Raw genomic sequence first — 26,360 nt, 5'->3', positions numbered from 1 at the left:
ATAACAGTTATTAACCAGTTAACACACTACAGTACTAGAAACAGCTTTCACTGTAGCCTTTTACCTTCATTAGGGATTATTTTAGCAGGAAATAAGCCTCCCTGGAGTCTTTTATGATGCCTCTTGACTCCCCACATGAAGCTGCATGGATTGCCTAGGCAAAAACAACTGCACAATTTAGGCCTAAAAATGAGGCCTCCTCCCTCTTCATTCTAGAGTGGAGGGGCCTTTCTGACTAGATTTAGGTGTCCAAATAAGTGCCAGGCTGAAATTAAACCCCAAAAGTGTTTTAAAGTCTGAAAAAAACACCTCATTTATAGTGAAAAACATGCTAAAAAGCAATCGATTTTAAAGCCCACAATAGTGTCAACCAGCATAGAGCCCTAAATATAAGCCATCATTTTATACAGAGTCTATTAGAAAAAAAAATGGCTTAGCAATCCCAGAGGGAATTTCTGACAGTCTTCTAGCATTACATGGTCTTGTTAGAAAAATGACTGATCAAACCTGAAGCAGTTAAGCCTGCAAACTGTTCCCCCCAACTGATGTTCTCTGGTTAACAGTCCTGCGTGGGAACAGCAATGGATTTTAGTTACTGGTGCTAAAATCATACTCCTCTCAACAGAAATCTTCATCACTTTCTGCTGTAGAGTAAATAGTACAAACCGGCACTATTTTAAAATAACAAACTCTTGATAGAAGAAATAAAAAACTACAACTAACACCACATACTCTTTACCACCCCCGTGGAGATGCTACTTGTTCAGAGCGGCAAAGAGAATGACTGGGGGGGGCGGAGCCTGAGGGGAGCTATATGGACAGCTCTGCTGTGTGCTCTCTTTGCCACTTCCTGTAGGGGAAGAGAATATCCCCCACAAGTAAGGATGAAGCCTTGGACCAGATACACCAATGTAGGAGAAAGTCTATTTAATTTCCTAAACTCTATTTGTGCAATAGTGTAAGAATTTATTTAGTATCTCTTTGGTAACCAGGGGATACTTTGTACTGAATCTATATATGCACCCAATTTTTCTCCCAAGGTGGCAATACCTTAAATAGGTCTTCCAGATGAGACATTGGCACATTGGGCACATTGGGGGAATGGACCATCAGAAACTCATCTCATTGGGGGGACAATAAGCCTTGTTTAACTGAAGTTTGTAAGAAATCATTAAGTTCAGGGGTTTATAGATAAGTTTAGTATAAGTATCCACATCTTGTAACTTCCTGGATATATGGTATTCTATCTTGCACTACAATAGACCTATTCAGAATCATCACAATAGCTTTGTGGTTTTGAGACTCCTTCAATGTCTCAAATTTATGCTTGCTTATATTTCATTGTCTTATTTTTTTCTGCAAATGCAATCATTTCTCTCAACGAATTATGAAATATGAAATCCCCCCTCCTTTGTGTGTGTTTAAAGCTTAACACTTAAAGGGACAGTTTACACCTTAGTCATATCAAAGTCTTTAACTTAGATTAGCCTGCAAATAGCCTCCTGCACCCTTTCTATATCATGCAGCAGGAACAGTAAAGATGAAATAGTAAAATGAATAGTTATTCTGGCCAGTTTGAAATGGCTGCCAAGCTCAGCCCACTGATGAAGTCACAATTTGGGCTGCACCTAGGCACTATACTGAATAGCATTGACAGTCTGTTAAATTCAAACTAGTGAGCCTTTTGTGATTGGATGCCATATGCAGCCCAGATCATAATGTCATCAGTGGGCAAAGCTTGGCTGCCATTTCAAAGTGGCCAGAAACAATATTAATTTTAAAATAAACATATTATACCATACTATTAGAAACAAGTTTGAGCAATGGCACTACACTTAGACACGCTCCCCAGTATATCTATAGTGGTCAATGATAATTAGTTATTGTGAAATCTTACTATGCTGTTGGAGGGAGGGGTGCTACCGCACAAAAATAACATTCACACAAGGAGTGGAGGTGATAAAGTCACTTCCACAAAAGAATGCGGTTCTAGCACTCACTGTCTTAACCTCTTATGCGGCGTCAACTTCCAGAGTATAAAACTTAACTTTTATTTATTTAGCTAAAATTATTGGAGAAGGGGGAAAAAAGGGAAACATAAACAATTAAAAACCTAGGATAGAGTAGTCCTGTATAGATTCTGTTATATACAGTAATTGTGTAAATAGGCCTTTGGGGTATGATAGCCCAAATAATAGTATTACAGTATAATCTATACAGAAATCGGTGTGGCACACCGGCTCAATTAAATAAAGCTTTGTTAATGTTGTGTAGATTGTTATAACGCTACCCAGTGGGGGATTACTTCAGCTCAGCTTAGTTAGAGATTGTGGGTTTTCAGCAATAGCAAGGATATCCAATACAATAAGTAGTCAGTTTAATGCTGACATAATATGTTTATATATACATATTGCTGTCATCCATACTGTAAGGCTGTTATTTATTTGAAGTAATCAGTCACACATAGGATAATCTACACAAGAAATGCTGGATTTATATGGGTTGTCCAGTGGGGGAAACAATACATGTGTTATAGTGTTGGGCTACTTCTATTATCTAAGATACCTGAGATAAGATAACTGCCAGTTTTATGGTTCAGTTATTCATTATTGTAACAGTGTAAATCGCTTGAGACAGACAGTGTTATTACTGCTCTTGTCTATCCATTCACTCACTTCTTTATTTACTTATCGTAGGGTTAATGTCAAGTAAATTGGTTTACATGAATTATAATGTCCCAATACCTCTTATGTAATCACGTTTGACCCTCTGGTCTGGGATAGTTTTGTGTTAAGAGTAAACTAGAATTTAGTGTTATCAAGCTATTATTATTTCAGGCTTAAATGTAACCTGCTGATTCTATATTCTCATTCTGTTTCATGATAGCTGAGTGTGCATTGAAGAAGCACTAAGTATTCTGTATTACCACGTCAGAGTAGTGGTGTGGTATTAATCATAAATGCAAAAGGTAACTTTATTTTTGTGTAGCAGAGGTTTTGTTACCGTGCTGTTCCTATGCAAGCCCCAATAAAGTGTTATATACTATCAATGGTTGTTGGTAGCCCAGTTACCCACGTAAATACCCCATAATAGTTATAGCCGTATTGTATCACTCAACCGTTAACATATTACTAATTACGCTGAGGTCATAAATTTAGGCTTCTGGTATAAGCGATATTAGTCAGTGGATATCCCTCTACGTATTGTTTCCTAAATAGTGTACCACGCTGACCCCTATTGATGCCGGTGAGCCACAGTAAAACGTAACAGACTACTTTCTCCTAATTTTAAAAAAAGAGCTGAACAGTGCTCTGTCTCTACACCTAACGCGTTTCGCCCGTATAGGGCTTTATTAATATTGCTTATACCAGAAGCCTAAATTTATGACCTCCTCATAGCGTAATTAGTAATATGTTAACGGTTGAGTGATACAATACGGCTATAACTATTATGGGGTATTTACGTGGGTAACTGGGCTAATTTAGGTTACAAGCAAAACCATAAATATTATAAATTACTGCCAATTCAGGCAAGTAACATAGAGATAGATTCATAACAGCAGACTAACAGAATACACTGCCTGCCGGCAGCTCGACACTATTTTGTGAATAAGAAAACAGTATTCATAATAGCATCTAATTATATTACATAAGTGTGCTAAAGTGTACATATTAACAGGGTACTGAGTTACATGTAGCGATCTTACTGCAGGTACACTATTGCTGCCTAAAAAATTAAAATGAACTATATTACATTTCACTTCTGTAATAAAACTTTACATTTGAATACTGACCGTGATCTTATTAAAGTGGTACTACCTATGCTCAGTGAATTCTAACTCACTATAACACTCACCACAGGTGCTGTATAACACTGCAAGTAGTACTGTTAATGCTCAATGAACTTTAGTAACTACAACCGGTGCAAAAAATTGTACCCAAATACTTAACACTTTGTAGTGGTATTACCGCACCAAAATATGCTGATCTAATTATACCAACAACCATTGATAGTATATAACACTTTATTGGGGCTTGCATAGGAACAGCACGGTAACAAAACCTCTGCTACACAAAAATAAAGTTACCTTTTGCATTTATGTTTAATACCACACCACTACTCTGACGTGGTAATACAGAATACTTAGTGCTTCTTCAATGCACACTCAGCTATCATGAAACAGAATGAGAATATAGAATCAGCAGGTTACATTTAAGCCTGAAATAATAATAGCTTGATAACACTAAATTCTAGTTTACTCTTAACACAAAACTATCCCAGACCAGAGGGTCAAACGTGATTACATAAGAGGTATTGGGACATTATAATTCATGTAAACCAATTTACTTGACATTAACCCTACGATAAGTAAATAAAGAAGTGAGTGAATGGATAGACAAGAGCAGTAATAACACTGTCTGTCTCAAGCGATTTACACTGTTACAATAATGAATAACTGAACCACAATATTGGCAGTTATCTTATCTCAGGTATCTTAGATAATAGAAGTAGCCCAACACTATAACACATGTATTGTTTCCCCCACTGGACAACCCATATAAATCCAGCATTTCTTGTGTAGATTATCCTATGTGTGACTGATTACTTCAAATAAATAACAGCCTTACAGTATGGATGACAGCAATATGTATATATAAACATATTATGTCAGCATTAAACTGACTACTTATTGTATTGGATATCCTTGCTATTGCTGAAAACCCACAATCTCTAACTAAGCTGAGCTGAAGTAATCCCCCACTGGGTAGCGTTATAACAATCTACACAACATTAACAAAGCTTTATTTAATTGAGCCGGTGTGCCACACCGATTTCTGTATAGATTATACTGTAATACTATTATTTGGGCTATCATACCCCAAAGGCCTATTTACACAATTACTGTATATAACAGAATCTATACAGGACTACTCTATCCTAGGTTTTTAATTGTTTATGTTTCCCTTTTTTTCCCCCTTCTCCAATAATTTTAGCTAAATAAATAAAAGTTAAGTTTTATACTCTGGAAGTTGACGCCGCATAAGAGGTTAAGACAGTGAGTGCTAGAACCGCATTCTTTTGTGGAAGTGACTTTATCACCTCCACTCCTTGTGTGAATATTATACCATACTGGCTACATGATATAGAAAAGGTGAAGGAGGCTATTTGCAATTAATCTAAGGTAAGACTTTAAGATGACCAAGCTGTAGACTGTCCCATTAAAAGGTATTTTTAAAGCCTGATGGTCAGACCTCATACTTTTGCTATTTACACTTTATAGTGGGATAAGGTCACACTGTTCAAAAGGTAAATCTATTGGTACAAAATTCTGCATCTATAGTGTTATCAACAAGATTTTCTGCCTCATTGAACAAATTGTGTGCGATTTCCTTCCTAGAACAAAAATAGAGTTTCAATGAGGATGTCCTCAGGTTTGTGAGACAACGAACGTACTAAGGAGGGTGGTGAAGACCTTAACATCTTCACGCCATTAGGATGTTCTATGCTGTGCAGCCTTCAGTCTCCTCATTTTGAAGAACGTAAGATCAGGCTGAGGGCGTGCCTAGCAATGTAGGCGGTCCCCAATGATCCGATCCTGGCCTTGAAATCACATGATTTTATTTTTGCAGCAAGTGTTTAACATTGCATCAAAGATCTGATGTAAACGCTTCTGCTGGATGTGAAGGGGTTAAACCACATGAAGTAGTGACTAGCAAATCATTTTTTTATGTTTTTTTAAGAACTTGTTACTATATTTACAATTATTAATTTTACAAATGGAGAATAATGTTGCCTAAATTACAGCAGGTTACTCTATACACATACCTGTAAGACTGAACCCATCAGCGAAGAAATGTAAGCCATCCCAAGGCAGAGAAGACCATACGCAAGAGCTAGAAACAAGTAAAATAGCAAATGTAAGATACGGAATATAGGAGCTAACCAGAATAAGTAAAGAAAAACAAAACCGTGGAGCAACACAATGTAAATGCAACATTAATTGAATTAAACTGCTTACAGTCTTGACGGCAAGTTAGCAATCAAAACAGACATTAAATTGTGCGCGAGAAAGAGAACTATTTATGTAGATTAAAATAGTTTTATATATAAAAAAATGCTAATTTAAAACTGCTTATTTATATATAGCAAATGCATATTTGAGTAAGGCTGGCTCCAAGTGAGATAATCTGCAATTATCCGCATCTTTATCTGTAATGAGCCAACAGATTCTGCAGCACGTTTACAAGCGGTACAATAAAGACGCACTACAAAGAGATGCATTTTTTTAGCATTTGCACTGTACTTCTGTTAATATTTGCAGCTTAGGGGAATACATTTTGAAAAAACCTTCAGGATATTTAACTTATCTACATTGATGTTGTCAGTTAGGGACAGCTATGCCCTGATTAAGAAATTAAGAATGTTGCAGGTCCAGATTCTGGATCCTGTATTCCAGCCTCTTTATTGGACCCACAACTTTCCGAGCTAAATTATAGTAAGGCTGGTAAAAATAATAAACATTAAAATTAATTTGCTATTCCCAGTTAAACATTTAAAAGAGAAGAACATATTGAGTATTTACTGATCTGCTGGAAAAAAATAATTACTTCTAACTAAATATTCTGAAGAACAATATGTGCAGGGCAGTGGCGAGGGAGCAGCTTTTATCACTGGCAGATTACATTTTACTCATAGACCAAACTAGACTAATAAAGCAAACGATCAGCAGCGCTAGCTTGTGCTCACCACTCACCAAGGCACTTGGACAGCAGTGTAGCACGTGCCTCTGTGAGGTTTGGGAAGTGCGGCTTGATCAAGTCCTCCATGGTTACTGTTGCTAAGGAGTTAAATGCGGATGAAATGGTGCTAAAAATAAATGAAAGTTATATATAAGTACACTATCACTACATTATGTGAAGGAAATATGAGATCATAGCCAATCATACGCTTTCAAACGTATCCTAATATTTATACTGGACCAACAGGAAACCTGCTGTGTTAGTGAAGATGAATGGAAAGGACTGATGAAGTGCAGGTGATTTGTGGGTAAAGCATAGGATGGGTATATAAGCTCTGCAGGGCAAAATTGGACCATACTTTCCAGATATATATATATATATATATATATATATATATATATACACATATATATATATATACACACACACACACACACACACACACAGTGGATATAAAAAGTCTACACACCCCTGTTAAAATGTCAGGTTTCTGTGATGTAAAAAAATGAGACAAAGATAAATCATTTCAGAACTTTTTCCACCTTTAATGTGACCTATAAACTGTACAACTCAATTGAAAAACAAACTGAAATCTCTTAGGTAAGGGAAATAAAAATAAAAAAATAAAATAATATGGTTGCATAAGTGTGAACACCCTTAAACTAATACTTTATTGAAGCACCTTTTGATTTTATTACAGCACTCAGTCTTTTTGGGTATGAGTTTTTCAGCATGGCACATCTTGACTTGGCAAGATTTGCCCACTCTTCTTTGCAAAAACACTATAAATCTGTCAGAATGCGAGGGCACAGCCCTCTTCAGATCACCCCACAGATTTTGAATTGGATTCAGGTCTGGGCTCTAGCTGGGCCATCCCAAAACTTTAATCTTCTTCTGGTGAAGCCATTCCTTTGTTGATTTGGATGTATGCTTCGGGTCGTTGTCATGCTGAAAGATGAAGTTCCTCTTCATGTTCAGCTTTCTAGCAGAAGCCTGAAGGTTTTGTGCCAATATTGTCTAGTATTTGGAACTGTTCATTATTCCGTCTACCTTGACTAAGGCCCCAGTTCCAGCTGAAGAAAAACAGACTCAAAGCATGATGCTGACCCCACCATGCTTCACTGTGGGTATGGTGTTCTTTTAGGGATATGCAGTGTTGTTTTTGCGCCAAACATATCTTTTGGAATTATGGCCAAAAAGTTCAACTTTGGTTTCATCACTACCCCACAGCCAGTACTTGTCAGATATTCCTGCAGCTCCTTTAATGTTGCTGTAGGCCTCTTGCCAGCCTCCCAGACCAGTTTTCTTCTCGTCTTTTCATCAATTTTAGAGGAACATCCAGTTCTTGGTAATTTCACTGTTGCACCATAATTTCTTCACTTGATGAGGACTGTCTTCACTGTGTTTCATGGTTTATCTAATGCCTTGGAAAATCTTTTGTACCCTTCTCCTGACATACCTTTTAACAATGAGATCCCTCTGATGCTTTAGAAGCTCTCTGTGGACCATGGCTTTTGCTGTAAGATGCGACTAACAAAATGTCAGGAAAGACCTACTAGAACAGCTGAACTTTATTTGGGGTTAATCAAAGGCACTTTAAATGATGACAGGTGTGTATTGACTCCTATTTAACATGATTTTGAATGTGATTGCTTAAAGGGACATAATACTCATACGCTAAATCACTTGAAACTGATGCAGTATAACTGTAAAAAGCTGACAGGAAAATATCACCTGAGCATCTCTATGTAAAAAAGGAAGATATTTTACCTCACAATCTCCTCAGCTCAGCAGAGTTAGTTCTGTGTAAAAAGTTATACTTCACCTGCCAATCAGCATCAGCAGTGCTGAGGTCATGAACTCTTACTGTGATCTCATGAGATTTGACTTAACTCTCATGAGATTTCATAGTAAGCTTCCTTTACCTGATTGGTGAAATAATATGAGAGTTCACGAGGCTCATCCTTTCAGCTGTCCCAGGACAGACACTAAAATGCTGCTTAGAAATCCTTTACAATGGGAGGTGGCGACTGAGGAACTTTTGAGGTAAAATATCTTTCTTTTTTACATAGAGATGTTCAGGGGATATTTTCTAGTAAGCTTTATACAGCTATGCTGCTTCACTTTCAAGTGTTTAAACATTTGGGTATTATGGCCCTTTAATTCTCAACACAGCTACATCCCCAGTTATAAAAGGGTGTTCACACTTATGCAACCATATTATTTTTTATTTTATTTTTATTTCCCTTTACCTAAAAGATTTCAGTTTGTTTTTCAATTGAGTTGTACAGTTTATAGGTCACATTAAAGGTGGAAAAAGTTCTGAAATGATTTATCTTTGTCATTTTTTTTACATCACAGAAATATAACCACTGGTCTGCCCTCAAACTCTCAACCACCTTGGAACAGGTTTTGTCAAAAGGTTAACAGGAAACTTCACACAAACCCCCGCCCCCCCAAAAAAAAACAACAAAAAACAAACACACAACAAAGTGAAATGTGAATGTTTGATTTACCTACGGTACGAACAGACTGTAGCCAATAAAGACCTTATTTCAACACAATTGTCTTTAATGCCTAATAACACCGTGCTATCAAGTCGTTTGGTCAACACAGTCATTTAAAGGTCGCAGTCACTAAAACTTTGCTGGAACCCAGATGGATATTGTGGATTTAAACCAGTTTAACCAATTGACAAAATGTCTGACATGAGCACACTGTTACCTGAGAGCCCCACTAAAAAGGCAGGCAACAAACAGACCAGGTAGACCAGGAAGATCCTTCAGGATGTCCATCACAAAGTACAGGACCATCTAAAAAAAAATATATATATAATTTTAGGCATTTTTTTTCTCCAATAACCTTTACTTCCAATCACACAATTTGATTTCTGGTGATACGTTAAAGGACCACTAAAGTCAAAATGAAACTTTCTTGAATCAGAGTACATAATTTCAAACAGCTTTCAAATTCACATCTATTATGTAAATATGCACAATCTTCATATATACACACTTTCTGAGGCACCAGCTTCTACTGAGCATGTGCAAAAGCATTTTGTGATTGGCTGGTGGCTGTCACATGATAGAGTGGGAAGTAAAATAAAACTAAACTTTGAAACTTGTCAGAAAAACATAATTTATGTAAGAACTTACCTGATAAATTCTTTCATATTGGCAAGAGTCCATGAGCTAGTGACGATGGGATATACAATACTACCAGGAGGGGCAAAGTTTCCCAAACCTCAAAATGCCTATAAATACACCCCTCACCACACCCACAATTCAGATTAACGAATAGCCAAGTAGTGGGGTGATAGAAAAAGGAGTAAAAAGCATAAAAAAAGGAAAGGAACTGGAAATATAATTGTGCTTTATACAAAAAAACATAACCACCATAAAAAGATTGGGCCTCATGGACTGCCAATATGAAAGAAATGAATTTATCAGGCAAGTTCTTCCTTAAATTATGTTTTCTTTCACATAATTGTCAAGAGTCCATGAGCTAGTGACATATGAGATAGTAATACCCAAGATGTGGTACTCCACAGAGGAGTCACTAGAGAGGGATAAAAATAAAAACAGCAATTTCCCGCTGAAATAATTAAATCCACATCCAAAAAAAACATAATTTATGTAAGAACTTACCTGATAAATTCATTTCTTTCATATTAACAAGAGTCCATGAGCTAGTGACGTATGGGATATACATTCCTACCAGGAGGGGCAAAGTTTCCCAAACCTTAAAATGCCTATAAATACACCCCTCACCACACCCACAAATCAGTTTAACGAATAGCCAAGAAGTGGGGTGATAAGAAAAAAAGTGCGAAGCATATAAAATAAGGAATTGGAATAATTGTGCTTTATACAAAAAAATCATAACCACCACAAAAAAGGGTGGGCCTCATGGACTCTTGTTAATATGAAAGAAATGAATTTATCAGGTAAGTTCTTACATAAATTATGTTTTCTTTCATGTAATTAACAAGAGTCCATGAGCTAGTGACGTATGGGATAATGACTACCCAAGATGTGGATCTTTCCACACAAGAGTCACTAGAGAGGGAGGGATAAAATAAAGACAGCCAATTCCTGCTGAAAATAATCCACACCCAAAATAAAGTTTAACAAAAAACATAAGCAGAAGATTCAAACTGAAACCGCTGCCTGAAGAACTTTTCTACCAAAAACTGCTTCAGAAGAAGAAAATACATCAAAATGGTAGAATTTAGTAAAAGTATGCAAAGAGGACCAAGTTGCTGCTTTGCAGATCTGGTCAACCGAAGCTTCATTCCTAAACGCCCAGGAAGTAGAAACTGACCTAGTAGAATGAGCTGTAATTCTTTGAGGCGGAATTTTACCCGACTCAACATAGGCAAGATGAATTAAAGATTTCAACCAAGATGCCAAAGAAATGGCAGAAGCTTTCTGGCCTTTCCTAGAACCGGAAAAGATAACAAATAAACTAGAAGTCTTACGGAAAGATTTCGTAGCTTCAACATAATATTTCAAAGCTCTAACAACATCCAAAGAATGCAATGATTTCTCCTTAGAATTCTTAGGATTAGGACATAATGAAGGAACCACAATTTCTCTACTAATGTTGTTGGAATTCACAACTTTAGGTAAAAATTCAAAAGAAGTTCGCAACACCGCCTTATCCTGATGAAAAATCAGAAAAGGAGACTCACACGAAAGAGCAGATAATTCAGAAACTCTTCTAGCAGAAGAGATGGCCAAAAGGAACAAAACTTTCCAAGAAAGTAATTTAATGTCCAATGAATGCATAGGTTCAAACGGAGGAGCTTGAAGAGCTCCCAAAACCAAATTCAAACTCCATGGAGGAGAAATTGACTTAATAACAGGTTTTATACGAACCAAAGCTTGTACAAAACAATGAATATCAGGAAGAATAGCAATCTTTCTGTGAAAAAGAACAGAAAGAGCGGAGATTTGTCCTTTCAAAGAACTCGCGGACAAACCCTTATCTAAACCATCCTGAAGAAACTGTAAAATTCTCGGTATTCTAAAAGAATGCCAAGAAAAATGTTGAGAAAGACACCAAGAAATATAAGTCTTCCAGACTCTATAATATATCTCTCGAGATACAGATTTACGAGCCTGTAACATAGTATTAATCACGGAGTCAGAGAAACCTCTATGACCAAGAATCAAGCGTTCAATCTCCATACCTTTAAATTTAAGGATTTCAGATCCGGATGGAAAAAAGGACCTTGAGACAGAAGGTCTGGTCTTAACGGAAGAGTCCATGGTTGGCAAGATGCCATCCGGACAAGATCCGCATACCAAAACCTGTGAGGCCATGCCGGAGCTATTAGCAGAACAAACGAGCATTCCCTCAGAATCTTGGAGATTACTCTTGGAAGAAGAACTAGAGGCGGAAAGATATAGGCAGGATGATACTTCCAAGGAAGTGATAATGCATCCACTGCCTCCGCCTGAGGATCCCGGGATCTGGACAGATACCTGGGAAGTTTCTTGTTTAGATGAGAGGCCATCAGATCTATCTCTGGGAGCCCCCACATTTGAACAATCTGAAGAAATACCTCTGGGTGAAGAGACCATTCGCCCGGATGCAACGTTTGGCGACTGTGATAATCCGCTTCCCAATTGTCTACACCTGGGATATGAACCGCAGAGATTAGACAGGAGCTGGATTCCGCCCAAACCAAAATTCGAGATACCTCTTTCATAGCCAGAGGACTGTGAGTCCCTCCTTGATGATTGATGTATGCCACAGTTGTGACATTGTCTGTCTGAAAACAAATGAACGATTCTCTCTTCAGAAGAGGCCAAAACTGAAGAGCTCTGAAAACTGCACGGAGTTCCAAGATATTGATCGGTAATCTCACCTCCTGAGATTCCCAAACTCCTTGTGCCGTCAGAGATCCCCACACAGCTCCCCAACCTGTGAGACTTGCATCTGTTGAAATTACAGTCCAGGTCGGAAGAACAAAAGAAGCCCCCTGAATTAAACGATGGTGATCTGTCCACCACGTTAGAGAGTGCCGAACAATCGGTTTTAAAGATATTAATTGATATATCTTCGTGTAATCCCTGCACCATTGGTTCAGCATACAGAGCTGAAGAGGTCGCATGTGAAAACGAGCAAAGGGGATCGCGTCCGATGCAGCAGTCATAAGACCTAGAATTTCCATGCATAAGGCTACCGAAGGGAATGATTGAGACTGAAGGTTTCGACAGGCTGTAATCAATTTTAGACGTCTCTTGTCTGTTAAAGACAAAGTCATGGACACTGAATCTATCTGGAAACCCAGAAAGGTTACCCTTGTTTGAGGAATCAAAGAACTTTTTGGTAAATTGATCCTCCAACCATGATCTTGAAGAAACAACACAAGTCGATTCGTATGAGACTCTGCTAAATGTAAAGACGGAGCAAGTACCAAGATATCGTCCAAATAAGGAAATACCACAATACCCTGTTCTCTGATTACAGACAGAAGGGCACCGAGAATCTTTGTGAAAATTCTTGGAGCTGTAGCAAGGCCAAACGGTAGAGCCACAAATTGGTAATGCTTGTCTAGAAAAGAGAATCTCAGGAACTGATAATGATCTGTATGAATCGGAATATGCAGATATGCATCCTGTAAATCTATTGTGGACATATAATTCCCTTGCTGAACAAAAGGCAATATAGTCCTTACAGTTACCATCTTGAACGTTGGTATCCTTACATAACGATTCAATAATTTTAGATCCAGAACTGGTCTGAAGGAATTCTCCTTCTTTGGTACAATGAAGAGATTTGAATAAAACCCCATCCCCTGTTCCGGAACTGGAACTGGCATAATTACTCCAGCCAACTCTAGATCTGAAACACAATTCAGAAATGCTTGAGCTTTCACTGGATTTACTGGGACATGGGAAAGAAAAAATCTCTTTGCAGGAGGTCTCATCTTGAAACCAATTCTGTACCCTTCTGAAACAATGTTCTGAATCCAAAGATTGTGAACAGAACTGATCCAAATTTCTTTGAAAAAACGTAACCTGCCCCCTACCAGCTGAACTGGAATGAGGGCCGTACCTTCATGTGAACTTAGAAGCAGGCTTTGCCTTTCTAGCAGGCTTGGATTTATTCCAGACTGGAGATGGTTTCCAAACTGAAACTGCTCCTGAGGACGAAGGATCAGGCTTTTGTTCTTTGTTGAAACGAAAGGAACGAAAACGATTGTTAGCCCTGTTTTTACCTTTAGACTTTTTATCCTGTGGTAAAAAAGTTCCTTTCCCACCAGTAACAGTTGAAATAATAGAATCCAACTGAGAACCAAATAATTTATTTCCCTGGAAAGAAATGGAAAGTAGAGTTGATTTAGAAGCCATATCAGCATTCCAAGTCTTAAGCCATAAAGCTCTTCTGGCTAAGATAGCCAGAGACATAAATCTAACATCAACTCTAATAATATCAAAAATGGCATCACAGATGAAATTATTAGCATGCTGGAGAAGAATAATAATATCATGAGAATCACGATTTGTTACTTGTTGCGCTAGAGTTTCCAACCAAAAAGTTGAAGCTGCAGCAACATCAGCCAATGATATAGCAGGTCTAAGAAGATTACCTGAACATAGATAAGCTTTTCTTAGAAAAGATTCAATTTTTCTATCTAAAGGATCCTTAAACGAGGTACCATCTGATGTAGGAATGGTAGTACGTTTAGCAAGGGTAGAAATAGCCCCATCAACTTTAGGGATTTTGTCCCAAAATTCTAATCTGTCAGGCGGAACAGGATATAATTGCTTAAAACGTTTAGAAGGAGTAAATGAATTACCCAATCTATCCCATTCCTTAGCAATTACTGCAGAAATAGCATTAGGAACAGGAAAGACTTCTGGAATAACCGCAGGAGCTTTAAAAACCTTATCCAAACGTATAGAATTAGTATCAAGAGGACTAGAATCCTCTATTTCTAAAGCAATTAGTACTTCTTTAAGTAAAGAGCGAATAAATTCCATCTTAAATAAATATGAAGATTTATCAGCATCAATCTCTGACACAGAATCCTCTGAACCAGAAGAGTCCAAAGAATCAGAATGATGGTGTTCATTTAAAAATTCATCTGTAGAGAGAGAAGATTTAAAAGACTTTTTACGTTTACTAGAAGGAGAAATAACAGACAAAGCCTTCTTTATGGATTCAGAAACAAAATCTCTTATGTTATCAGGAACATTCTGCACCTTAGATGTTGAGGGAACTGCAACAGGCAATGGTACATCACTAAAGGAAATATTATCTGCATTAACAAGTTTGTCATGACATTTAATACAAACAACAGCTGGAGGAATAGCTACCAAAAGTTTACAGCAGATACACTTAGCTTTGGTAGATCCAGCAGGCAGAGGTTTTCCTGTAGTATCTTCTGGCTCAGATGCAACGTGAGACATCTTGCAATATGTAAGAGAAAAAACAACATATAAAGCAAAATAGATCAAATTCCTTATAAGACAGTTTCAGGAATGGGAAAAAAATGCCAAACATCAAGCTTCTAGCAACCAGAAGCAAATGAAAAATGAGACTGAAATAATGTGGAGACAAAAGCGACGCCCATATTGTTTGGCGCCAAATAAGACGCCCACATTATTTGGCGCCTAAATGCTTTTGGCGCCAAAAATGACGCCACATCCGGAACGCCGACATTTTTGGCGCAAAATAACGTCAAAAAATGACGCAACTTCCGGCGACACGTATGACGCCGGAAACGGAAATGAATTTTTGCGCCAAAAAAGTCCGCGCCAAGAATGACGCAATAAAATAAAGCATTTTCAGCCCCCGCGAGCCTAACAGCCCACAGGGAAAAAAGTCAAATTTTTGAGGTAAGAAAAATATGATAATTAAAGCATAATCCCAAATATGAAACTGACTGTCTGGAAATAAGGAAAGTTGAACATTCTGAGTCAAGGCAAATAAATGTTTGAATACATATATTTAGAACTTTATAAATAAAGTGCCCAACCATAGCTTAGAGTGTCACAGAAAATAAGACTTACTTACCCCAGGACACTCATCTACATGTTTGTAGAAAGCCAAACCAGTACTGAAACGAGAATCAGTAGAGGTAATGGTATATATAAGAGTATATCGTCGATCTGAAAAGGGAGGTAAGAGATGAATCTCTACGACCGATAACAGAGAACCTTATGAAATAGACCCCGTAGAAGGAGATCACTGCATTCAATAGGCAATACTCTCCTCACATCCCTCTGACATTCACTGCACGCTGAGAGGAAAACCGGGCTCCAACTTGCTGCGGAGCGCATATCAACGTAGAATCTAGCACAAACTTACTTCACCACCTCCCTTGGAGGCAAAGTTTGTAAAACTGATTTGTGGGTGTGGTGAGGGGTGTATTTATAGGCATTTTAAGGTTTGGGAAACTTTGCCCCTCCTGGTAGGAATGTATATCCCATACGTCACTAGCTCATGGACTCTTGTTAATTACATGAAAGAAAATAAGTTTTTCTCATAAATGAAAAGAGAAAACTTAAAACATAAGCAGAGGAATCAAAGTGAAACAGCTGCCTGAAGAACTTTTCTACCAAAAACTGCTTTTGAAGAGGCAAAAACATAAAAAACGGTATAATTTAGTAAATGTATGCAAAGAAGACCAAGTTGCTGCTTTGCAAATCTGATCAACTGAAGCTTCATTCTTAAAAGCCCACAAAGTGGAGACTGATCTAGTAGAACGAGCTGTGATTCTCTGAGGCGTAGTTTGACCCGACTCCAAATAAGCCTGATGAATCAAAAGCTTTAAGCAAGATGCCAAGGAAATGGCAGAAGCTTTCTGACCTTTCCTAGAACCAGAAAAGACAACAAATAGACTAGAAGTCTTCCTGAAATCTTTAGTAGCTTCAACATAATATTTCAAAGCTCTTACAACATCCAGAGAATGTAAGGATCTCTCCAAAGAATTCTTAGGATTAGGACACAAAGAGGGAACAACAATTTCCCTATTAATGTTGTTAGAATTCACAACTTTAGGTAAAACTGCTTTATCCTGATGGAAAAACATAATTTATGTAAGAACTTACCTGATAAATTCATTTCTTTCATATTAGCAAGAGTCCATGAGCTAGTGACGTATGGGATATACATTCCTACCAGGAGGGGCAAAGTTTCCCAAACCTCAAAATGCCTATAAATACACCCCTCACCACACCCACAATTCAGTTTAACGAATAGCCAAGAAGTGGGGTGATAAAAAAGTGCGAAAGCATATAAAATAAGGAATTGGAATAATTGTGCTTTATACAAAAATCATAACCACCACAAAAAAAGGGCGGGCCTCATGGACTCTTGCTAATATGAAAGAAATGAATTTATCAGGTAAGTTCTTACATAAATTATGTTTTCTTTCATGTAATTAGCAAGAGTCCATGAGCTAGTGACGTATGGGATAATGACTACCCAAGATGTGGATCTTTCCACACAAGAGTCACTAGAGAGGGAGGGATAAAATAAAGACAGCCAATTCCTGCTGAAAATAATCCACACCCAAAAATAAAGTTTAACGAAAAACATAAGCAGAAGATTCAAACTGAAACCGCTGCCTGAAGTACTTTTCTACCAAAAACTGCTTCAGAAGAAGAAAATACATCAAAATGGTAGAATTTAGTAAAAGTATGCAAAGAGGACCAAGTTGCTGCTTTGCAAATCTGGTCAACCGAAGCTTCATTCCTAAACGCCCAGGAAGTAGAAACTGACCTAGTAGAATGAGCTGTAATTCTTTGAGGCGGAGTTTTACCCGACTCAACATAGGCAAGATGAATTAAAGATTTCAACCAAGATGCCAAAGAAATGGCAGAAGCTTTCTGGCCTTTTCTAGAACCGGAAAAGATAACAAATAAACTAGAAGTCTTACGGAAAGACTTCGTAGCTTCAACATAATATTTCAAAGCTCTAACAACATCCAAAGAATGCAACGATTTCTCCTTAGAATTCTTAGGATTAGGACATAATGAAGGAACCACAATTTCTCTACTAATGTTGTTGGAATTCACAACTTTAGGTAAAAATTCAAAAGAAGTTCGCAACACCGCCTTATCCTGATGAAAAATCAGAAAAGGAGACTCACAAGAAAGAGCAGATAATTCAGAAACTCTTCTGGCAGAAGAGATGGCCAAAAGGAACAAAACTTTCCAAGAAAGTAATTTAATGTCCAATGAATGCATAGGTTCAAACGGAGGAGCTTGAAGAGCTCCCAGAACCAAATTCAAACTCCAAGGAGGAGAAATTGACTTAATAACAGGTTTTATACGAACCAAAGCTTGTACAAAACAATGAATATCAGGAAGAATAGCAATCTTTCTGTGAAAAAGAACAGAAAGAGCAGAGATTTGTCCTTTCAAAGAACTTGCGGACAAACCCTTATCTAAACCATCCTGAAGAAACTGTAAAATTCTCGGTATTCTAAAAGAATGCCAAGAAAAATGATGAGAAAGACACCAAGAAATATAAGTCTTCCAGACTCTATAATATATCTCTCGAGATACAGATTTACGAGCCTGTAACATAGTATTAATCACAGAGTCAGAGAAACCTCTTTGACCAAGAATCAAGCGTTCAATCTCCATACCTTTAAATTTAAGGATTTCAGATCCTGATGGAAAAAAGGACCTTGTGACAGAAGGTCTGGTCTTAACGGAAGAGTCCACGGTTGGCAAGAGGCCATCCGGACAAGATCCGCATACCAAAACCTGTGAGGCCATGCCGGAGCTACCAGCAGAACAAACGAGCATTCCTTCAGAATCTTGGAGATTACTCTTGGAAGAAAAACTAGAGGCGGAAAGATATAGGCAGGATGATACTTCCAAGGAAGTGATAATGCATCCACTGCCTCCGCCTGAGGATCCCGGGATCTGGACAGATACCTGGGAAGTTTCTTGTTTAGATGGGACGCCATCAGATCTATTTCTGGAAGTTCCCACATTTGAACAATCTGAAGAAATACCTCTGGGTGAAGAGACCATTCGCCCGGATGCAACGTTTGGCGACTGAGATAATCCGCTTCCCAATTGTCTATACCTGGGATATGAACCGCAGAGATTAGACAGGAGCTGGATTCCGCCCAAACCAAAATTCGAGATACTTCTTTCATAGCCAGAGGACTGTGAGTCCCTCCTTGATGATTGATGTATGCCACAGTTGTGACATTGTCTGTTTGAAAACAAATGAACGATTCTCTCTTCAGAAGAGGCCAAAACTGAAGAGCTCTGAAAATTGCACGGAGTTCCAAAATATTGATCGGTAATCTCACCTCCTGAGATTCCCAAACTCCTTGTGCCGTCAGAGATCCCCACACAGCTCCCCAACCTGTGAGACTTGCATCTGTTGAAATTACAGTCCAGGTCGGAAGCACAAAAGAAGCCCCCTGAATTAAACGATGGTGATCTGTCCACCATGTTAGAGAGTGTCGAACAATCGGTTTTAAAGATATTAATTGAGATATCTTCGTATAATCCTTGCACCATTGCTTCAGCATACAGAGCTGAAGAGGTCGCATGTGAAAACGAGCAAAGGGGATCGCGTCCGATGCAGCAGTCATAAGACCTAGAATTTCCATGCATAAGGCTACCGAAGGGAATGATTGTGACTGAAGGTTTCGACAAGCTGCAATCAATTTTAGACGTCTCTTGTCTGTTAAAGACAGAGTCATGGACACTGAATCCATCTGGAAACCCTGAAAGGTTACCCTTGTCTGAGGAATCAAAGAACTTTTTGGTAAATTGATCCTCCAACCATGATCTTGAAGAAACAACACAAGTCGATTCGTATGAGATTCTGCTAAATGTAAAGACTGAGCAAGTACCAAGATATCGTCCAAATAAGGAAATACCACAATACCCTGTTCTCTGATTACAGACAGAAGGGCACCGAGAACCTTTGTAAAAATTCTTGGAGCTGTAGCTAGGCCAAACGGCAGAGCCACAAACTGGTAATGCTTGTCCAGAAAAGAGAATCTCAGGAACTGATAATGATCAGGATGAATCGGAATATGCAGATATGCATCCTGTAAATCTATTGTGGACATATAATTCCCTTGCTGAACAAAAGGCAAGATAGTCCTTACAGTTACCATCTTGAACGTTGGTATTCTTACATAACGATTCAATATTTTTAGATCCAGAACTGGTCTGAAGGAATTCTCCTTCTTTGGTACAATGAAGAGATTTGAATAAAACCCCATCCCCTGTTCCGGAACTGGCATAATTACTCCAGTCAACTCTAGATCTGAAACACATTTCAGAAATGCTTGAGCTTTTACTGGATTTACTGGGACACGGGAAAGAAAAAATCTCTTTGCAGGAGGTCTCATCTTGAAACCAATTCTGTACCCTTCTGAAACAATTCTCTGAATCCAAAGATTGTGAACAGAATTGATCCAAATTTCCTTGAAAAAAACGTAACCTGCCCCCTACCAGCTGAGCTGGAATGAGGGCCGCACCTTCATGTGGACTTAGAAGCAGGCTTTGCCTTTCTAGCTGGCTTGGATTTATTCCAGACTGGAGATGGTTTCCAAACTGAAACTGCTCCTGAGGATTTAGGATCAGGCTTTTGTTCTTTGTTGAAACGAAAGGAACGAAAACGATCATTAGCCCTGCTTTTACCTTTAGATTTTTTATCCTGTGGTAAAAAAGTTCCTTTCCCACCAGTAACAGTTGAAATAATGGAATCCAACTGAGAACCAAATAATTTGTTACCCTGGAAAGAAATGGAAAGTAAAGTTGATTTAGAAGCCATATCAGCATTCCAAGTTTTAAGCCATAAAGCTCTTCTAGCTAAAATAGCTAGAGACATAAACCTGACATCAACTCTGATAATATCAAAAATGGCATCACAGATAAAATTATTAGCATGCTGTAGAAGAATAATAATATCATGAGAATCATGATGTGTTACTTGTTGCGCTAAAGTTTCCAACCAGAAAGTTGAAGCTGCAGCAACATCAGCCAAAGATATAGCAGGTCTAAGAAGATTACCTGAACACAGATAAGCTTTTCTTAGAAAGGATTCAATTTTCCTATCTAAAGGATCCTTAAACGAAGTACCATCTGACGTAGGAATAGTAGTACGTTTAGCAAGGGTAGAAATAGCCCCATCAACTTTAGGGATTTTGTCCCAAAATTCTAATCTGTCAGACGGCACAGGATATAATCGCTTAAAACGTTTAGAAGGAGTAAATGAATTACCCAATTTATCCCATTCTTTGGAAATTACTGCAGAAATAGCATTAGGAACAGGAAAAACTTCTGGAATAACCACAGGAGCTTTAAATACCTTATCCAAACGTTTAGAATTAGTATCAAGAGGACCAGAATCCTCTATTTCTAAAGCAATTAGTACTTCTTTAAGTAAAGAACGAATAAATTCCATTTTAAATAAATATGAAGATTTATCAGCATCAACCTCTGAGACAGAATCCTCTGAACCAGAAGAGTCATCAGAATCAGAATGATGATGTTCATTTAAAAATTCATCTGTAGGGAGAGAAGTTTTAAAAGATTTTTTACGTTTACTAGAAGGAGAAATAACAGACATAGCCTTCTTTATGGATTCAGAAACAAAATCTCTTATATTATCAGGAACATTCTGCACCTTAGATGTTGAAGGAACTGCAACAGGCAATGGTACTTTACTAAAGGAAATATTATCTGCTTTAACAAGTTTGTCATGACAATCAATACAAACAACAGCTGGAGGAATAGCTACCAAAAGTTTACAGCAGATACACTTAGCTTTGGTAGATCCAGCACTAGACAGCGATTTTCCTGTAGTATCTTCTGACTCAGATGCAACGTGAGACATCTTGCAATATGTAAGAGAAAAAACAACATATATATAAAGCAAAATTGATCAAATTCCTTAAATGACAGTTTCAGGAATGGGAAAAAATGCCAAAGAACAAGCTTCTAGCAACCAGAAGCAATGAAAAAAATGAGACTTAAATAATGTGGAGACAAAAGCGACGCCCATATTTTTCGCGCCAATAAGACGCCCACATTATTTGGCGCCTAAATGCTTTTTGGCGCCAAAATGACGCCACATCCGAAACGCCGACATTTTTGGCGCAAAATAAGGTCAAAAAATGACGCAACTTCCGGCGACACGTATGACGCCGGAAACGGAAACAATTTTTTTGCGCCAAAAAAGTCAGCGCCAAGAATGACGCAATAAAATGAAGCATTTTCAGCCCCCGCGAGCCTAACAGCCCACAGGGAAGAGTCAAATTTTTGAAGGTAAGAAAAAATGATTAAATCAAATGCATTATCCCAAATATGAAACTGACTGTCTGAAAATAAGGAAAGTTGAACATTCTGAGTCAAGGCAAATAAATGTTTGAATACATATATTTAGAACTTTATAAACAAAGTGCCCAACCATAGCTTAGAGTGTCACAGAAAATAAGATTTACTTACCCCAGGACACTCATCTACATGTTTGTAGAAAGCCAAACCAGTACTGAAACGAGAATCAGCAGAGGTAATGGTATATATAAGAGTATATTGTTGATCTGAAAAGGGAGGTAAGAGATGAATCTCTACGACCGATAACAGAGAACCTATGAAATAGACCCCATAGAAGGAGATCACTGCATTCAAATAGGCAATACTCTCCTCACATCCCTCTGACATTCACTGCACGCTGAGAGGAAAACCGGGCTCCAACTTGCTGGGGAGCGCATATCAACGTAGAATCTAGCACAAACTTACTTCACCACCTCCATCGGAGGCAAAGTTTATAAAACTGAATTGTGGGTGTGGTGAGGGGTGTATTTATAGGCATTTTGAGGTTTGGGAAACTTTGCCCCTCCTGGTAGGAATGTATATCCCATACGTCACTAGCTCATGGACTCTTGCTAATTACATGAAAGAAATCAGAAAAGGAGACTCACAAGAAAGAGCAGATAATTCGGAAACTCTTCTAGCAGAAGAGATAGCAAAAAGGAACAACACTTTCCAAGAAAGTAGTTTAATATCCAAAGAATGCTTAGGCTCAAAAGGAGGAGCCTGTAAAGCCTTCAAAACCAAATTAAGACTCCAAGGAGGAGAGACTGATTTAATGACAGGCTTGATAAGGACCAAAGCCTGTACAAAAACAGTGAATATCAGAAAGCTTAGCAATCTTTCTGCGAAATAAAACAGAAAGAGCAGAGATTTGTCCCTTCAAGGAACCTGCAGACAAACCTTTATCCAAACCATCCTGAAGAAACTATAAAATTCTAGGAATTCTAAAAGAATGCTAAGAGAATTTATGAGGAGCACACCATGAAATATATGTCTACCAAACTCGATAATAAATCTTCCTAGAACCAGATTTACGAGCCTGTAACATAGTATCAATCACTGAGTCAGAGAAACCTCTATGACTAAGCACTAAGCGTTCAATTTCCATACCTTCAAATTTAACGATTTGAGATCCTGATGGAAAAAACGGTCCTTGAGACAGAAGGTCTGATCTTAAAGGAAGTGGCCAAGGTTGGCAACTGGACATCCGGACAAGATCCACATACCAGAACCTGTGAGGCCATGCCGGTGCTACCAGAAACACAAAATGATTGTTCCATGATGATCTTGGAGATCACTCTTGGAAGAAGAACTAGAGGCAGGAAAATATAAGCAGGTTGGTAAAACCAAGGAACTGCTAACGCATCCACCGACTCCGCCTGAGGATTCCTGGACCTGGACAAGTACCTGGGAAGTTTCTTGTTTAGATGAGAAGCCATCAGATCTATTTCTGGAAGACCCCACATCTGAACAATCTGAAAAAACACATCTGGATGGAGAGACCACTCCCCCGGATGCAAAGTCTGATGGATGAGATAATCCGCTTTCCAATTGTCTACACCTTACCGCAGAAATTAGACAAGAGCTAGATTTCTCCCAAGAAAGTATCCAAGATACTTTTTTCATAGCTAGGTGCTGCGAGTCCCACCCTGATGATTGACATATGCCACAGTTGTGATATTGTCTGTCTGAAAACAAATGAATGGTTCTCTCTTCAACAGAGGCCAAAGCTGAAGAGCCCTGAAAATAGCACGGAGTTCTAAAATATTGATTGGTAACCTCGCCTCTTGAGATTTCTAAACCCCTTGTGCTGTCGGAGATCCCCAGGCAGCTCCCCAACCTGAAAGACTTGCATCTGTTGGGATTACAGTCCAGGTTGGATGAACAAAAGAAGCCTCTTGAACTATACGATGGTGATCTAACCACCAAGTCAGAGAGAGTGGAACATTGGGATTTAAGGATATTGTGATATTCTTGTATAATCCCTGCACCATTGATTCAGCATACAAAGCTGAAGATGTCTCATATGAAAACGAGCAAAGGGGATTGTGCCCGATGCTGCAGTCATGAGACTTAAAACTTCCATGCACATAGCCACTAAAGGGAATGATTAAGACTGAAGGTTTCAACAAGCTGAAACCAATTTCATTCCTCTCTTGTCTTTTAGAGACAGATTCATGGACACTGAATCTATCTGGAAACCTAAAAAGGTGACCCTTGTCTGAGAAATCAAGGAACTTTCGGTAAATTGATCCTCCAACCATGTCTTTGAAGAACCAACACTAGTTGATTTGTGTGTGAGTCAGCAGAATGTAAAGACTGAGCTAGTACCAAGATATCGTCCAAATAAGGAAACACTGCAACATCCTGTTCTCTGATTACAGAGAGTAGGGCACCGAGAATCTTCGAAAAAATTCTTGGAGCTGTCGCTAGGCCAAATGGAAGACCGACAAATTGGTAATGCTGGTCTAGAAAAGAGAATCTCAGAAACCGATAGTGGTCTGGATGAATCGGAATATGAAGATTTGCATCCTGTAAGTCTATAGTGGACATATAATGGCCTTACTGAACAAAAGCCAGACTAGTCCTTTTAGTCACCATTTTGAAAGTTGGCACTCTTACAAAATTATTCAAAATTTTCAGATCCAGAACTAGCCTGCCTCTGTTCCTGAAACGGAAACGGTATGATTACCCCTGAAAGCTCTAGATCTGAAACACACTTCAGAAAAGCCTGAGCCTCCAATGGATTTGCTGGAACGTGAGAGTAAAAAACAATTTATGTAAGAACTTACCTGATAAATTAATTTCTTTCATATTGGCAAGAGTCCACGAGCTAGTGACGTATGGGATATACAATCCTACCAGGAGGGGCAAAGTTTCCCAAACCTCAAAATGCCTATAAATACACCCCTCTCCACACCCACAATTCAGTTTAAAGAATAGTCAAGCAGTGGGGTGATAAAGAAAGGAGTAGAAAGCATCAACAAAAGAAATTTGGAAATAATTGTGCTTTATACAAAAAATCATAACCACCATAAAAAGGGACTCTTGACAATATGAAAGAAATGAATTTATCAGGTAAGTTCTTACATAAATTATGTTTTCTTTCATGTAATTGGTAAGAGTCCATGAGCTAGTGACGTATAGGATATCAATACCCAAGATGTGGAACTCCACACAAGAGTCACTAGAGAGGGAGGGATGAAAAACATAATTTATGTAAGAACTTACCTGATAAATTCATTTCTTTCATATTGGCAAGAGTCCATGAGCTAGTGACGAATGTGATATATATTCCTACAAGGAGGGGCAAAGTTTCCCAAACCTCAAAATGCCTATAAATACACCCCTCACCACACCCACAATTCAGTTTAACGAATAGCCAAGAAGTGGGGTGATAAGAAAGGAGCGAAAGCATCAACAAGGAATTGAAATAATTGTGCTTCATACAAAAAAATCATAACCACCACAAAAAAGGGTGGGTCTCATGGACTCTTGCCAATATGAAAGAAATTAATTGATCAGGTAAGTTCTTACATAAATTATGTTTTCTTTCATGTAATTATCAAGAGTCCATGAGCTAGTGACGTATGGGATAGCAAATACCCAAGATGTGGAACTCCACGCAAGAGTCACTAGAGAGGGAGGGATAAAATAAAGACAGCCAATTCCGCTGAAAAAACAATCCACAACCCAAATCAAAAGTTTTAATCTTTATAATGAAAAAAACAGAATTTATGAAAGAACTTACCTGATAAATTCATTTCTTTCATATTAGCAAGAGTCCATGAGCTAGTGACGTATGGGATATACATTCCTACCAGGAGGGGCAAAGTTTCCCAAACCTCAAAATGCCTATAAATACACCCCTCACCACACCCACAATTCAGTTTAAAGAATAGTCTAGCAGTGGGGTGATAAAGAAAGGAGTAGAAAGAATCAACAAAAGAAATTTGGAAATAATTGTGCTTTATACAAAAAATCATAACCACCATAAAAACGGTGGGCCTCATGGACTCTTGACAATATGAAAGAAATGAATTTATCAGGTAAGTTCTTACATAAATTATGTTTTCTTTCATGTAATTAGCAAGAGTCCATGAGCTAGTGACGTATGGGATAATGAATACCCAAGATGTGGAACTTCCACGCAAGAGTCACTAGAGAGGGAGGGATAAAATAATGACAGCCAATTCCGCTGAAAAATAATAATAATCCACAACCCAAAACAAAAGTTTTTAATCTCAAAATAATGAAATTATAAGCAGAAGAATCAAACTGAAACAGCTGCCTGAAG

The 26,360-nt window shown here is 38.2% G+C and overlaps 1 protein-coding gene across 1 annotated transcript in view; it reads right to left on the bottom strand.

The window, feature by feature from the left end:
- LOC128644199 (sodium-dependent multivitamin transporter-like) overlaps positions 1 to 26,360 on the bottom strand; it is a 258,026-nt gene that overhangs the window by 22,896 nt on the left and 208,770 nt on the right. Inside the window, exons 8-10 of the mRNA XM_053696898.1 lie at positions 9,465 to 9,553; positions 6,755 to 6,867; positions 5,827 to 5,894 (exon numbers count right to left, since the gene is read on the bottom strand). Coding sequence (XP_053552873.1) covers positions 5,827 to 5,894; positions 6,755 to 6,867; positions 9,465 to 9,553 — 270 coding nt within the window. The remainder of the gene's footprint in view (positions 1 to 5,826; positions 5,895 to 6,754; positions 6,868 to 9,464; positions 9,554 to 26,360) is intronic.

This window comes from Bombina bombina, unplaced genomic scaffold (assembly GCF_027579735.1).
Source record: "Bombina bombina isolate aBomBom1 unplaced genomic scaffold, aBomBom1.pri scaffold_524, whole genome shotgun sequence".
Classification (NCBI taxonomy): Eukaryota; Metazoa; Chordata; class Amphibia; order Anura; family Bombinatoridae; genus Bombina; species Bombina bombina.
This window is presented reverse-complemented; position numbering and strand designations above follow the sequence as displayed.